Source organism: Takifugu flavidus, chromosome 11 (assembly GCF_003711565.1).
Source record: "Takifugu flavidus isolate HTHZ2018 chromosome 11, ASM371156v2, whole genome shotgun sequence".
Taxonomy (NCBI): Eukaryota; Metazoa; Chordata; class Actinopteri; order Tetraodontiformes; family Tetraodontidae; genus Takifugu; species Takifugu flavidus.
Genome location: NC_079530.1, coordinates 6,374,579 through 6,389,586, shown reverse-complemented (window position 1 = coordinate 6,389,586; position 15,008 = coordinate 6,374,579). Strand labels below are relative to the sequence as shown.

Below are 15,008 nucleotides of genomic sequence, written 5' to 3'. Positions count from 1 at the left end.
GAGTTGAGTCTTGGATTGATGGGTTACTCAAGTCACTACCAAGCTCATTATGGTTGGATGCAACTTTTGTGAGAGCAGATGAGATATTGTTGCATTGCCATTCACAGAAGCACCTTTGGCTGAAAAAAAGATGAAAATTGAAAGAGATGCCAAAGAACACCATTTCGCTGTGTTGCCACAGGACGACACAGTCAAGCTTGTTGGAAGCTTGCTCTGTCCGTACAAAAATAGGACCAAAATGGATTTATTTGGGAGTCATTTACAATGGTAAACCATTATAAACAGTCTCACATCAACACTCATTGGTCTAGTAATAGTGCCCGCAGTATCATCACACTGTCATGAAGACACCATCCAGTGGTCCCTGGTGGTCTAGTGGTCAGGATTCAGCGCTTTCACCGCTGTGGCCTGGGTTCGATTCCCAGTCAGGGAATTTAAACACAGGCAGGAAAAAAAGAGTGTGCGGCTTTGGGTGCAGGAAGTATTTGGTTCAGACACCAAACAAGCACTTGTGATAACAAGTGGAGTTGTCATGGCCCAACATAAGAGCTATGTTTTGTTTGCTGTCCCTGCTGGTCAACATTCAAAAATGCTGTTTTTTCCAGGATCAGCTAATCTGTTGTAGTTGCAAATGGAAAAAGAAAAACTTCAGGCCAAGCGAAGGCTCGTTGGTCTAGGAGTATGATTCTCGCTTAGGGTGCGAGAGGTCCCCCGGGTTCAAATCCCGGACGAGCCCTTACATGAGCACTCAAAAAACCTTTTCCTTTTGACCACAGGAAGACAGTCATGCTTGTTGGATGACTTCTGTTGCCTGACAAAAATAGAATCAAAATGAGCTTTTTGGCAGTCATTTGAAATGGTAAAGCATGAAAAACAAGCAACTATGAAGTGGTTCCTGGTTGTCTAGTGGTCACTATTAGGAGCTTTCACCACCAGGACCTAGGTTTGATACCCGGTCAGGAAACTTAAACATAAGCAAGAAAAATGAGGTTCTTGCTTGGGGTGCAACAAGTGTGTAGTTCAACTCCCAAACAAGCACTTGTGACAAAAAGTGGAGTTGTCATGGCCCATATATGCTAGTCTTGTGTTCAATTATGCTTTGGTTGCTACCACAGCTTAAGTCAGAAATGCTGCTTTTTCCACGATGAGGCAATCTGGTGTAGTTGCAAATAGAAAAAGAAAATTTTCAGGCCAAACGAAGGCTCGTTGGTCTAGGAGTATGATTCTCGCTTTGGGTGCGAGAGGTCCCGGGTTCAAATCCCGGACGAGCCCTGGAGTTGAGTCTTGGCTTGATGGGTTACTCAAGTCACTACCAAGCTCATTATGGTTGGATGCAACTTTTGTGAGAGCAGATGAGATATTGTTGCATTGCCATTCACAGAAGCACCTTTGGCTGAAAAAAAGATGAAAATTGGAAGAGATGCCAAAGAACACCATTTCGCTGTGTTGCCACAGGACGACACAGTCAAGCTTGTTGGAAGCTTGCTCTGTCCGTACAAAAATAGGACCAAAATGGATTTATTTGGGAGTCATTTACAATGGTAAACCATTATAAACAGTCTCACATCAACACTCATTGGTCTAGTAATAGTGCCCGCAGTATCATCACACTGTCATGAAGACACCATCCAGTGGTCCCTGGTGGTCTAGTGGTCAGGATTCAGCGCTTTCACCGCTGCGGCCTGGGTTCGATTCCCAGTCAGGGATTTAAACACAGGCAGGAAAAAAAGAGTGTGCGGCTTCGGGTGCAGGAAGTATTTGGTTCAGACACCAAACAAGCACTTGTGATAACAAGTGGAGTTGTCATGGCCCAACATAAGAGCTATGTTTTGTTTGCTGTCCCTGCTGGTCAACATTCAAAAATGCTGTTTTTTCCAGGATCAGCTAATCTGTTGTAGTTGCAAATGGAAAAAGAAAAACTTCAGGCCAAGCGAAGGCTCGTTGGTCTAGGAGTATGATTCTCGCTTCGGGTGCGAGAGGTCCCGGGTTCAAATCCCGGACGAGCCCTTACATGAGCACTCAAAAAACCCTATTCCCTTTTGACCACAGGAAGACAGTCATGCTTGTTGGATGACTTCTGTTGCCTGACAAAAATAGAATCAAAATGAGCTTTTTGGCAGTCATTTGAAATGGTAAAGCATGAAAAACAAGCAACTATGAAGTGGTTCCTGGTTGTCTAGTGGTCACTATTAGGAGCTTTCACCACCAGGACCTAGGTTTGATACCCGGTCAGGAAACTTAAACATAAGCAAGAAAAATGAGGTTCTTGCTTGGGGTGCAACAAGTGTGTAGTTCAACTCCCAAACAAGCACTTGTGACAAAAAGTGGAGTTGTCATGGCCCATATATGCTAGTCTTGTGTTCAATTATGCTTTGGTTGCTACCACAGCTTAAGTCAGAAATGCTGCTTTTTCCACGATGAGGCAATCTGGTGTAGTTGCAAATAGAAAAAGAAAATTTTCAGGCCAAACAAAGGCTCGTTGGCCTCGGAGTATATTTCTCCCATTTGATGCGAGAGGTCCTGGGCTCAAATCCCGAAGGAGTCCGCAACTTGGCTTGATTGGGTACTGAAGTCACTACTAAGTTCATTATGTTTGAATATTTTTTTGTGACGGTGGATGAAAGATTGTTGCATTGCCGTTCAGAGAAAAACTTTTTCCTGAAAAAAAAGATGAAAATTGGAGGAGATGACAGAGAAAATCATTTTGCTGTGTCACCACAGGACTACACAGCCATGCATGGTTGAAGTTGTCTATTGCTAGATAAAATTAGGATCAAAATGGATTTTTTTGGCAGTCACTTAAAATGGTAAAACATTATATACATCCTCGCACTAGCACTCATTGGTCTAAGAGTATCATCTACAACAATCATCACGCTGCCATGACAGAAGCAGCAATTGGTGCCTGGTGGTCTAGTGGTCAGGATTTTTCACTTTCTCTGCCTTCATTCCAGGTCAGGGATTTCAACTTAAGAAAAAAAACAAAAACCCAACAGATTCTTGCTTGGGGCACAACAAGTCTAATTCAATCCTTAATGAAATAACTAAACATAAAAGTTACAGATGCGATGCTTCGGAATTTCATCTCTCTCTGTCTTACTACAGAGTGATTTCCTGGACTTCTATGTGTCGTACCTGAGGGAGATTCCAGAGTGTCTATCAGTCATCTCCATGTTGGCCTCTGGCTCTGTGCCCTCGCCTGCCTTTGTGGAGGTAACACAAATAACATTATGCTTATAGAACGTTAGGACAAAAGACTGGCATCAAGCTATTGATCTCATTGGCCAAATCCTGCTTGGCTACCTGCTATATTATCTGATTATGACCTTGTCTGGCTTCTGTCTGGACTGTGCCTCTCTGGTTTCATCAGTGTGACATACTGGGAGATGAATCCACGCCCTCCCTTCATGATCTGCTTCTTCAGCCAGTTCAGAGGATCCCAGAGTACCTGCTGCTGCTGCAGGTCAGATCCAGATTTGAACCGATTGAGAAATGTGCATTTCCATTACACACAAAATAAACAAGCAGCTCTTCCACTGACGCTGGGTCTGCAGGGGCTGCTGAAGCAGACAGAGGCAGATCACCCAGACTACTACCTGCTGCTGGTGTGCATCCAGCAGTTGAGGTCATTCACAGCTCAGTATCATCACCTGCTCCAACACAACCAGGAGCTGCTTCTTCACAATCACAAGGAGGTGAAAAGGTCGGCATTGATACTCTCAAATAAGTTAAATGCATCCACGCTTGCACGAGATATTGACTGTGATTGGTATTACAGGTCTTCCATAAAACATCTGTTGAAGACAGTGGATAACATCAGCTCACCGTATCACTGCAGCGCTCCCGTTCTGTGAGTACTTCCATCATCTTGAGCAGCTCTCTTTGGGCATTGCATTAAATGAATGTGACTCATGAATCTGGTTTCCACCTTGCAGAGATCCTGTTAACCAGGCAAAGCAGAGCAAACAACGTCTTCTGGAGCAGATCCAATCGCATCGTTTCCAGGAGTGGAATCAGGAGCCGGGCCCTGAAATTCACTGTCACAACAACGAGTGGCCCTCTCAAATGCAGTTTTTCAGCCCTAACCTAGACTCACGCAAACACAAACTTACAGGTTTCTCTTTTAACCCCTTTATGCTTTCTGCACCTCTCTAATTTATACTTTTCTCCAAACTTTAAGGCAGCCATTTAACCAATCACCCCACGTTTGGCTTCCAGGTCTTGGCAGTATCCCAGAGAGTGAAGCCACTGAGAGGTCATGTCAGCATCAGCTTCCCTTCAGACCTGAAAATGTCCGACAGGTTCAACCAGGTTCTGCTCTGGCCGATGCCCTGGAAGAGTTCCTCCTTCCACCAGATCCCGCAGAGATTGAGAATCTCTACGACGAGGACATTGGAATTTATCATGACGTTGCCATGTTCGATCGCTGCTCTTCTTCCTCATCAGATTCCTCAATTGATATTGCTTTCGTTAAGTGCCCCAAAGCTCCGTCGGCTTCACCTCACGCAAGAAACAAGTCTACAGCCTGCGAGGTCTTTGCTAACAGCAGGAGCCAGGGGAAAGGGAGCAGCAGGCTGCACAACCGGGGATGCGTTTCTCCCGATGAATCCATAATGATGCGCCGTAATCAACACCGCCCCCTTCAGGCCAGTCAGCGTAAAAGCAAGGTGAGCTTTGTGTTTATGTCGACTGTTGGAAAGACCGATGACTATGATGGAAACCTCAGAAGTGCATCTTCTCTGCTGTGCAGTCACTGAATGGCCTTCAGATGGACAACACTGTGACTGCTCTGGAGAGTGGACCTCTGTCAGACCAGCTCCAGCGGGTGGTCCTGGGAAGCCACGCCAAGCTGGAGCGTCAGGGCAGTAAGGGCAGCAAAGGGTGTCCTACCCCATCCCGTCAGGTCGTGTCCCCCCTGGGAAACAGAGTGGATTCTGAAAAACAGAACGACGACTCTCATGGACTGCTCAGCATTGTAAGTAGACATCTGAACGTGTTGATTTCTTTTCAGAACATCCTGGAAAACTGAGGAGCTTCTGTGAAAGACACACAGTGTTTACTTCATCTGACATTTCTCAGTTAGCAGCAACAACAACTGCAATTACAACAGTAATTGTATTACCAGCATTGAAATGGTTGGTCTTACTGACAATGTGCCATCACATCAGGATTCAGGCTTCCAGTCGTGGGGGGAGGAGTCAAAGTGGAGAGCTGGGACAGAGGAGAACCACCACACCCCCTTGGCAGAGAGGAGTCGGAAGCAAGACAAAGGAGGATTCAGGAGCTCCTTCAAGAAACTGTTCAAGAAGAAGTAAGAACACAGCAACGTGTACAAGCCTGTGTCACCAGTGAAGCTACAGAACGTTATGGAATGAAAGACTTGGTCCTCTTTTATTCTCACAGAGGGGGTGATGAGAAGAAAGACAAGAGCGGCGAGAAAACACCTGAAAACCAAAACAGCGGCGAACACGACGCAGTGGTGAAAACCGCCAAACATCTGGAGATGAATCACGGGACAGCTGTGTGAATGCCTGTGTCCCTAACACACAAACACACAAAGGTCAAAGCATCCATGTTTGAAAAAAAGAAGAAGAGGAAAACCGATTCTCTTGAAATGCTGTTGTAAATCTTTTAATAACATTCCCTCCTCATCTTGAGTCCCCCGTCCCAACAACATATATTGATGGAGAAAATATCTCATTTTATATTTTATTGTGACAATTCACTTTTTTGTATTTGTTTAGATCAGATGAAACTTGTCAAGATATGTGAAGGTTTTATGCACTGGTCAAGATCTATGCCAAACAAAATGAACTTTTTAAAATGATATGTTCAGAAATTGATAATCAGTTTATCTACTCAATCAGTTTAACTTCTTCAAATGTAACCAGGCGTTATTGTGTGCATTTACTAGGCAGTATAAACATTAACACTTTTGTGTCAGCATGTTTGAATAAGTTTGTCAAATTGGGACTTTTTGTTCCTGATTTCTAGACAGATGTGTTATTGTAAAAAAAAAAGAAGTAATCATAGAGACACGATGAATGTTCATTAACACACACAGTGAAATAGTTGTTGGTTCCATTTTTAATCTATGCTCAAGTTCCTATTAAATATATATATAATTTAACCTTTTATAGACATTTAAACATTTCAGATGACAGAAAAACTGAAATGAGCACAAGACTGAACTTTGCATGTTCTTTTTTAATGTGTTAACCTGTCATCATAAATCTGTTACACTTCTGAACCAAAATATAGGCAATTATACAGTATGTAAAACAAACCGTTTTTTTATTTTACACTATGTACAAAAAGTGTGCATTGCATTCTGCAAACAGAAGCTGAATGTGACAATGACATAACAGAGGAGATGGTAGTTTGTTCTCTACTGGGAGGAGATCTGGGATCAAGCAACAACCCAGCTGGGGCCACTCTGGGAGCAGTGGGTATACTGGAAATACCAAAAACATGACCGCCACAGCCAGTTTACGGTGAATCGGTCATTCCAAAGACAGTTGATCATTGTGTCCTCCACGATTAGACCCAGCGTTTAAACTACGACAAACTACCGCAAACCCACAACAGATGGCGCTGCTGCCGCCTGCTGTGAGGGATTAGAGACACGCGCATCCAAGACAGCAATAATCATCACTGAAGCGACATTCAGTCCCCCAAAAATGTGTTTTTCTCCAAACAGGCAGGTTGTGTTTTTTTTATGCTTGTGTTTTTATCAGTTATATCAGTAAACAGTTGCCCCCAATTTAGAGGTGCAGCGGCAGAATGTGAATCGGAGGGCACAAAGTTTAAAACCTGGAATTCTATTAAATCAGTTTTTTAAAACAACTATTTGTTTGCAAAAGTCAATTTTGAGAATAATTACAGTGAATGTTTGAATCAGATTTTATGCTGATGCTTAGACCACTCATTTGTAGTACACTGTTAAAAGGGAAGCTACTTCAAGAGAGGCTAAATGACCATTTATATTCTCACAGTAGATGTTTTTCTACACGGCCACAAAAGTGCAAGAGAGTCATGCAAACAGTCAATTTGAGTGTACAGACGCTGGTATGATTCTGATCACTGACATCTAAAACAGTTTCAATCATGAGGAGAGAGGAGTTACATTCAATTTTCATGAAAAAATGACTTTAAAACGACCTTATCTGTCATTTGTTATCTCAGACTTTTGAACCCCCCCCCCCCTCCGGAGTATTGGCATTAAAATGCACCTCATCTAAAACACATGAATTTCCTCATCTATCATCGGGTGGTGACAGATGATTTGGCAGGAATTGAACTACAGTAAGAAAACATCAATTCTGGCTCAGCTTCAGAACTTTATGTGGAGGGTTTATACAGCATTTTGTGGTGACGTGCAGCCCACCAAGTACCCTTCCTGATGCATTTCAAACATTTCCTAGAGCCTTACTTTTGTTTAAACAGTCAAAAATCCAGGAAATCGTTGCCTCATTCCATCACTAAAATTATTGTTGTTGGTGGATGCTTTAGCTGAAGGCTTATTACCATCTAATAACCAAAGAGAAAAAATGTTTGCAGGATCAAAAACTTGAGCTGTCTAAGTTTTAATGCTAAACTAACGTTTATGTGTGGCGTTACAGCTTGTACAGACCACTAGCGTTTAGACGTTCCTACAATCCCCACAGTTCAGATATACTCTCCGTGCATGTGGTGTCATCCTCTGGTACAGACGTTGACCATAAAATTGTCCATGACTGAAGCCTCAAAGGTTACAACCCCATCCCTTAATATGGATAAATGTAATAAAAGCAGGATTTGCACTTCCTGTTTTTCCAGCAGTGCTTTGCTTCATAACAGAAACAGCAACAAAACATGGGAAGCAGCAGCGATATTTAATGGCCATGACACTTTCTTGTTTCAGCCTCAGTGAGAAATCCCTTTGGATTTGAATTTACTGCAGAGCCAAAACTGCTGGCTAATGGCAAATAAACAACACCAGATCTACTGGATAAATATAAATGGTTTTCCCTTACATGTAATCCAGCATTGTCCTTATTTAAGCTACTTCCTTTCCTCCTTTAAAGACCAGGTCTGTACATGCTGCACAACCTGACACACATCTCAAACACACATATTTCCACACACTTGCTGCATATACACATAAAGTCAAACCATGACATCACATTTGTTTGTCAAATACCTTTTTCTCTGTGCAAATTTGTAACACCAGTGGTTCAATTAAAAAGGAAAAGCATGAAACAAGAGAAAGTGTGACTAAAAAAAACCCTGCTGCTTAAAAAAAAAGAATGATTAAAATCCCCCAACAAAAACAAACTAACAGGACGAGGAAAGGGTGTTTGGATGGTGATGCATGCAAGATTTAAATCAGACACAGTTTGCGCCGATGCCTGACCCAGCGCTTCTCTGACATCTAATTACTAACACGCCCCCCCGTGGAGAAGGTACAGCTCTCAGCTTCTGCATCACATGATCATTTACAGCCGTCTTGCCCTTCAGGATCTGTTTGTCTTCCCACTCACCTCCGCAGTTGAACAATTTATCTACACACACTTATCTACATCACCAGTCTTTTTAGTGTTCGTCTCTGTCCAAAAATACTACAGGAATATTTACAACCATTAAATAGAGCTCAAATAAGCACTTGTGTGGTGGTGACGGGCATTGGAATTTGATCCTAGCAGAGGTGGTGGAGCAGTTATATTCATTTTATCCCTCTTTTTTTTTGATCATTTAAAAAACATAAAACCAGGAAAGCCCTCCTGGCTATTAAAGTCACAACATGCCACAATAAATAAAGGAGTAGTAAAAAATAAAGGTCGGAAATAGAGAGGAAAGCTCGATGCTGGAGAGGTTTTCTGTGCGACATGGCTCTTCAGTGAAGCTTAAGCACAAGTAGCAGTAGTAGAAGAAGAAGAAGTAGTGTTGCCATCACTCCCCTGTGCTGCTTCGTATCTTCTCAGATTGCAGGACACGGATGGAAGCTGGAATGGGTGCAGGAATGATTTTGGGTTGAAAGTTGCTCTAATAAAGTGCACGGGAGACTCCCTGACTGTTGCAACCCAACCTCGACCTGGCCCGCAGACCAGCAGTTTTACCCCCGAGTCCTGTCAGACATACTGTAGGTCCACAGCCCCCACCCCCGCTGTCCTACTGTGACACACTCAAGAAAGAAACAGCTGACTGTGGTGCATTTTACACGTGTGCAACTGGAAGCTCACAGCTTCAGCCAAAGGTGGCTGACCTCCGAGGTACACATGCGACGGCGTGGTGGGTGGTGAATGTTGGGTTGGGAAGGGGGGGGGGTCTTCGGGTGTGTCCCAGGAGTCCGCTCCCGAGTTCTACATTAGCGGGAGGCTGTGTGTTTGTGCTCGTGTGCTTGCGTGTGGAACTCAGTAGCTGTTTTCATGGCCTGCCAGGATGTAGAGGTTACTGTCAGCTGTAGGGTTGTCTGTAGGCCTACTCTCCAGCACCACCACCCTAAACAAACAAACAAACAAACAAAATGCTCAAGATCTTAAAATTAAAATGGTTAATTTGACCTTTGACCCAAGACCTGAAGGAACCACCAGCCTGATTTACCAAAAATAAGAGGATCATTCCATACCAACTTAGGGAAGTGTCCACCAAAAAAACCAACACAAAGACTAACAGAATCCTCTCAGCTGACACACACTAAAAATATTTCACAATGAATTTATTATCCATTTATTTATCCATGTTTTTCCAATCGATTATAAAATAATCTGCTGTAATTTATTGTAATTGATTTTTATGAAATCAATTGTTCAGGCCTGATTTTTCAATGACATTCTGACAACTCTATTATCTATTTTAATAATTATTTTCAAGGAATGTGTTGACAGGAAATGGGAAAAGTTGGAATGGAATGATGGACAAGAAGTGAAAAGACAGAATATACCTGAGATTTTCTGTATTAATATACGCAGAACCAGAAACCAACCCTAGATTTGGACCAGGTTGTAAAGGTTTGTTGATTGGATAAAGGGCATCAGAAGGACCCTGACACCTAGAAAACTGTTAATACTGTTCTCAGAGAGAATTTAAGGATCCTCAGAGTCTCAAAACTGCTGATCAATAATGTAAAATTAAGCACCAAAAAGACCCAGTCCTGATAAGCTCCCGATTTATGGATTTTAGGATATCGTCTATTTAAATTATTTATCATATACTGAATCTGTAAAAAGGTATTTTGGACGAAGATGATTTGGTGTTTACCCATAAGAAAAACGCCAAACACACATTATACCGCAGAAGTGGCAAGAAGCTAGTGCATCAGCCCCGACAGAGAGAGGCAGCAGTTACGGCTGGCAGGGGCCAGAAGGTGTACCTGTTCCGAGAGAGGCCTCGGTCCCCGACCTCTACAGATCTATAAGCCACACATCTTTGTGGTAAGACATCAGAGCAGAAATGAACATCTATGTCATGTATGTGCACCGAGGAGGAGGGGTGTACTCTCACCTGTCTGATCCTAGTAGTCTGAATATCCGTGTGCTGTCAGAGATCTCCTGCGTGATCTGGTGAATCAAAAATGATGTTCCGGGCTCAGATGAGTCCAAATTCGCTCATTTAAATACCCTCTCATTCAAGATTGTCTCACCTCATTCGTCTTAAAGCTCCGTCCCTGCATTCCGTGCCTCCAGAAGGCCAGGACACTGTCCTGAAGGCAGACTGCAGAGACATCAACAATATCGTTGGATTGTTGCTGACAACATACAAACTGGTTTAATTCTTATCTCATCAATATTTCTAATCAATTAATCTTCAGGAATGTGCTTTGATTAATGTGGGTTTTACCTGTGGCTTCTATCTGAAAATTGAAGGTGAGTTCTGCTGATAACTTCCTGCTGGATTTCAACCTCCCCTGGAGATTTACAATCTTTATACATCCTGCAGATGGACAAGGGGGAATATGCTCCATTGCTCAAATATTCAAGACTCCACACAGCAAATATACAAATGTGTAGAACTACATGTGCTACTCACTGTCCAGGCAGACCAGGATAGTGTCTCTCTCTAACTGAGTGATGTGAATCACACATGTCTGTGGTGTGTCTGCAACAGAGGACAACAGGAGATTAAGCTCGGTCTGCACATGGGACACAGTCCTGCTCAGTTAGACACAGCTGGTCTTCACCTGCTTCTGTGAACCAGGAGGAGGTACAGTTGGGGTTGATGGTACCGAATCGGACCACCTGATTGAGTTCAGTGCCTTTACTGACTGCCACACAGATTAGAGGGTAGGTGTGTTCAGGGACCACCAACATTTCAAAGACCTCCAATGGACATGGCAGCGGGAAATCAATGTTCTGCAAGGGAAAAAATAAAATAAATAAGTATATCTATAATTATTATATAAAATGTATATATATAATCACAGCAAACATATATTATAGTGGCTATTAGACTCGATTGGAATTTTAATTTTTTGATAAACTGTTGTTTTGAAGAGCTGCGACTGACCTTAATGAGCATAAACCTCTGCATGGACTCCACCCACTCCAACAACATGACACTGGATTGAAAAGCTCCACACAGGTATTTATGCCCTGTGTATGGGTTACGCACTGCGTAGGACACAACAGGCGTTAGGAATACTGCTGAGTGACATTCAAACAGATAGTCCCAGTGATGCCGCACATCTCCTCCCACTTGAAACTCACCTACGCAGCACTTTTGGCACCCCTTAGTGTCTGGAATTTTATTGGACACAGCAAACTTCCTGTAAAGACAAACCATTGCACTTCGGTTGACCTGGGGTTGAATCAGAATGGTACATTTCTTTTCTGTGACATTTCTGTTTTGCTCACCTGGGAATCATCTTGTCAGGCAGCTTGTGTGTTGGAATGGCTACTGGTAGCTTTTGCAGCTGTCTGGCTTGTTCAAACAGGCCGCTCAGATTATGGGAGTACAACTGTGAGGCTTTCCCTACGAAAATGTAAAACAATCAAAAATGTATAAACAGTGATGTGGCAACCTGCTGAGTCAACTCTAAAATGGCTCCAAGGCTCACCAGATATGGAAAGAAGACAGTTGTTCATGACATATAGCCATGTACACCGCCGAGGAAAGAGCTGCAAAAAAAAGGAGGAAACTAGGATGTATTCTGCACCATGTGACTGCTTCATATTTTACATGATTTGCAGTTTCATCTTTTTGTATTCATGAATTTGTTTCCAGTCTCACCTGCTCCATTGACGTCTCATGGAGTTCATTAAGGTTTAGAGTGTAGATTCCCTCCTCGGCTCCAAATATCAAATATTGGTCTGAAACAAACATAAAAACGTGTGAAACAAAGCCCGAATAAGAAATAAATCTGAGAAATCTGTAAGCCAACATAACTTACCTCTGGTGTCAGGATTGATCCAAGAGGTGGCACAGTGGATTTTTAATGGACAGCCATTGAACACCTTGGTGAAACACGCCCCCATCTACACATAAGAGGACAATAGATTCAAATGATGGCCTCTGGTTCTGCATGGGTTGATTTTATGCCTAAGTAAAGGAGGGAGCAAGATAACTACTTACATGGACTTTGGGCGTTGGGGGGAGACCATTACTGATTGGCTTCTAGGAAAATAATGTGCCAGAGATTAATATAAATTCTCCCTAAAACACACTTTGAGGCATTAGAGACACAATTTGGCATTCAGGGATTATAAAAAAAAAAAGGACATCATTGAATGACATATTTATTTATTATTAAATGCTGTCAAATATTAACACATTTTACTGGTCCTTACTGGTACATCCTTCTTTTCTTTCCGTATGGGGACACTAGGGGGCATAGTGGACTGCCTGTCTCCAGGGCCGTTCTTGTCTGCACTGTGGGGAGAGCTGAGTCCGTTCCCTAGATCAATAACAAAAACAACATGTACGGTGTGAGGCAACGACAGGGACAGAGAAGGAGGATGTGTGAATATGCAGCAGGGAAATGGGAACAGACTCTGCTGCAGAACACAGACAAAGCATGGCTCACCCAAGCAGACGCTACCTCGTATTCTGCGGGTTTCAAGTGCAGTCTAGTCTGACATGTAAAGATTTTACTAAAGCGCTAAGAACAAACTAATGGGAGCAGTGAGGGAGGGAAGGAGGGAGCAGGCTAGCAGGAAGAACACAGAGGATCAAAATTGGTCTTGAACAAGGGACGGTCAATCTATACTGGTCAATTTGAACCATAACCTGTCTCTCCTCAACTAGTCCAACACACTGGGAGGTCAGATCTAGTCCAGCATACCTGACTGAGCTTAGACATTTTAAGGAGGACAATGAATGATATTGTTTACAGTAGCTTTTACACCTGGGTATGCACAAAATATGACCAGGTCAACATTAACAAATTTACTCAAGTGCATTTATACACTACCTATGACTCTTAAAGAATATTTCTACTGTGACAGAGAAGTGACTTTTTGTACTTTTCTTGGTGGTAAAAGTTTCTGACCTGTTTTCTCCTCCTTTCTTTCTACTAGGAAGTCGGGGTTGGGGGCAGCGTTACGAGCATGATTACTAGTAATTGACTGACTGGATGGAAAATCACATTTAAAAATAAACAAATAAGAAAGACAAAGACAAACTGAGCAATTGCTAATGGACGGAAAGAACTACAAAAAAAGAAAAATCAAAGACTGTTAATAATGGACTCATGGAGAAATCATACTATGGGGGCTGAAGACCACATAACCAATTAGAGGGGATGACAGGGTCTGTGCACACTAGCACTGCTCTTACGCTCTTCCTTTTCCTCCTCTTTTTCCTGCTCCTCTTTCACCTCCTTCAGCACCTCCCATGCCTCCTCCAGTTCCTCCTCTGTGTGAGGCGTGTGTAGCCACTCCCAGAAATGCCTAAAGCTCCCATCATCCTCTGGGACAGGATTTCCGACATCCTTGCCTTTGGGGCTCTCGTTACCTAGGCTACTGCGACGGTGGGGTGGCAGCTTCGGGGGAGGAGGCCGCGGGGGGACGTTAGAGGCGGTCTTTGCAGGGCTTGGCATCTCTGGACCTGGACAACGCTTGATGGTCCCCCCGCCGTCGTCCTCACTGTGCGACTGGCTGTCCTCATGCTTCTGTTGGGATGAGCTGATGGATTTGGGCTGCAAAAAACATAAGAAATTGAGCTGGTTTCTCATATTATGGACAGCACTAAAGACAGCTTTCACTAAATGAAGTGATATTTTTCTTTGTACCTTGGGAGGAAGTGGAGGTGGAACCTTTGGCCTCATAATGGTGCTCGATTTACTGAAGAATGAGAACAACGGCGGGTTTGATAATATACTCAAAAAAAAACAAAGAAAAACTATTCACGCACGCACATCTAACCACATTACACAGCTTGGACGTGGCTCAACTTGTCTTTTAAAACTGTAACTAGACATCCTGAGATGAAATGTTTCCTTTATATATTAAAAGTGCACAATTACTGCAAAGTGATTTGAATTTAAAATCGCAGCTATGGTGTGATAATAAATGACAAGTACAGCCGCGTCCTGACATGGGACAAACACCGCTTTAAATGGTTAAACACTGCAGTTATGAGTTAGACTGGAACAATGTATGTGAGTTAAGTCTCTGTGGTCCTGAATCTACTCACCTCAGCTTTACTTTTACTACAAAACCTTTCTCAATATTCTCTGTGTAGCTTGTTTACAAGCTCAGCGCTGCAGACATTACAATGACTAAGAAGAAAATCTGGTCAGCTTGTACATGAGGAGGCATAAGAGTGGAATCTAAATAAAAGGAATCATCAGAAGGAGAAGCCAGAAGTCCCAGACAGAGTAGATCTGTGCTCGGGCACAAGTGTGTGCCTGCCCCTTACAAGCACACATGAAGATAAGAAGTCATGAAAAGAATGTCAGGGTGAAGAACATGATACGTCCAAACAACTACTATACACCCAGAACACAGACGCTACCTGAAGGGTGTACGTGGGGTCGGGTGAATCATTCCCACGATTATGAAAACAGGGTAATCAACATAAAAAGATGATTG

General features: G+C 42.9%; 2 protein-coding genes, 1 long non-coding RNA gene and 4 other non-coding genes across 16 annotated transcripts in view; 5 read left to right on the top strand and 2 right to left on the bottom strand.

Moving 5' to 3' along the window:
* Positions 1 to 3,959, bottom strand: part of LOC130533483 (uncharacterized) — an 18,005-nt gene extending 14,046 nt beyond the window's left edge. Inside the window, exons 1-3 of one of the 2 annotated variants that reach the window (XR_008952593.1) lie at positions 3,826 to 3,959; positions 3,304 to 3,457; positions 3,136 to 3,203 (exon numbers count right to left, since the gene is read on the bottom strand). This is a non-coding gene — a long non-coding RNA (uncharacterized LOC130533483). Of the gene's footprint in view, positions 1 to 3,135; positions 3,204 to 3,303; positions 3,563 to 3,825 lie in introns of those variants that run through there. The other variant, XR_008952592.1, reaches the window with a different exon arrangement.
* The window catches only part of arhgef33 (Rho guanine nucleotide exchange factor (GEF) 33), a 23,081-nt gene extending 16,124 nt beyond the window's left edge, over positions 1 to 6,957 (top strand). The window contains exons 9-17 of the mRNA XM_057046928.1: positions 3,106 to 3,213; positions 3,371 to 3,463; positions 3,555 to 3,703; positions 3,779 to 3,850; positions 3,936 to 4,114; positions 4,219 to 4,667; positions 4,751 to 4,975; positions 5,169 to 5,311; positions 5,404 to 6,957. Of these exons, the coding sequence (XP_056902908.1) occupies positions 3,106 to 3,213; positions 3,371 to 3,463; positions 3,555 to 3,703; positions 3,779 to 3,850; positions 3,936 to 4,114; positions 4,219 to 4,667; positions 4,751 to 4,975; positions 5,169 to 5,311; positions 5,404 to 5,527 (1,542 nt within the window). The 3' untranslated portion in view covers positions 5,528 to 6,957. The remainder of the gene's footprint in view (positions 1 to 3,105; positions 3,214 to 3,370; positions 3,464 to 3,554; positions 3,704 to 3,778; positions 3,851 to 3,935; positions 4,115 to 4,218; positions 4,668 to 4,750; positions 4,976 to 5,168; positions 5,312 to 5,403) is intronic.
* On the top strand, positions 362 to 433 carry trnae-uuc (transfer RNA glutamic acid (anticodon UUC)). The gene has a single exon. It is a non-coding gene; the product is annotated as a tRNA-Glu (tRNA).
* trnap-ugg (transfer RNA proline (anticodon UGG)) lies at positions 1,201 to 1,272 on the top strand. The gene has a single exon. It is a non-coding gene; the product is annotated as a tRNA-Pro (tRNA).
* trnae-uuc (transfer RNA glutamic acid (anticodon UUC)) lies at positions 1,636 to 1,707 on the top strand. The gene has a single exon. It is a non-coding gene; the product is annotated as a tRNA-Glu (tRNA).
* trnap-cgg (transfer RNA proline (anticodon CGG)) lies at positions 1,936 to 2,007 on the top strand. Its single transcript has one exon. It is a non-coding gene; the product is annotated as a tRNA-Pro (tRNA).
* The window catches only part of LOC130533479 (mitogen-activated protein kinase kinase kinase kinase 3-like), a 25,030-nt gene continuing 16,209 nt past the window's right edge, over positions 6,188 to 15,008 (bottom strand). For 4 of the 9 annotated variants that reach the window (XM_057046918.1, XM_057046923.1, XM_057046922.1 and 1 more), the window contains 17 exons: positions 14,207 to 14,258; positions 13,753 to 14,113; positions 12,765 to 12,871; positions 12,550 to 12,591; positions 12,368 to 12,452; positions 12,208 to 12,287; positions 12,035 to 12,095; positions 11,832 to 11,949; positions 11,685 to 11,743; positions 11,485 to 11,588; positions 11,159 to 11,330; positions 11,008 to 11,076; positions 10,819 to 10,911; positions 10,622 to 10,692; positions 10,483 to 10,538; positions 10,352 to 10,405; positions 6,188 to 9,480 (listed from right to left, as the gene is read on the bottom strand). In XM_057046918.1, the coding sequence (XP_056902898.1) occupies positions 9,393 to 9,480; positions 10,352 to 10,405; positions 10,483 to 10,538; positions 10,622 to 10,692; positions 10,819 to 10,911; positions 11,008 to 11,076; positions 11,159 to 11,330; positions 11,485 to 11,588; positions 11,685 to 11,743; positions 11,832 to 11,949; positions 12,035 to 12,095; positions 12,208 to 12,287; positions 12,368 to 12,452; positions 12,550 to 12,591; positions 12,765 to 12,871; positions 13,753 to 14,113; positions 14,207 to 14,258 (1,672 nt within the window). In that variant the 3' untranslated portion in view covers positions 6,188 to 9,392. The remainder of the gene's footprint in view (positions 9,481 to 10,351; positions 10,406 to 10,482; positions 10,539 to 10,621; positions 10,693 to 10,818; positions 10,912 to 11,007; positions 11,077 to 11,158; positions 11,331 to 11,484; positions 11,589 to 11,684; positions 11,744 to 11,831; positions 11,950 to 12,034; positions 12,096 to 12,207; positions 12,288 to 12,367; positions 12,453 to 12,549; positions 12,592 to 12,764; positions 12,872 to 13,752; positions 14,114 to 14,206; positions 14,259 to 15,008) is intronic. The other 5 variants (XM_057046926.1, XM_057046927.1, XM_057046920.1 and 2 more) reach the window with 4 other exon arrangements.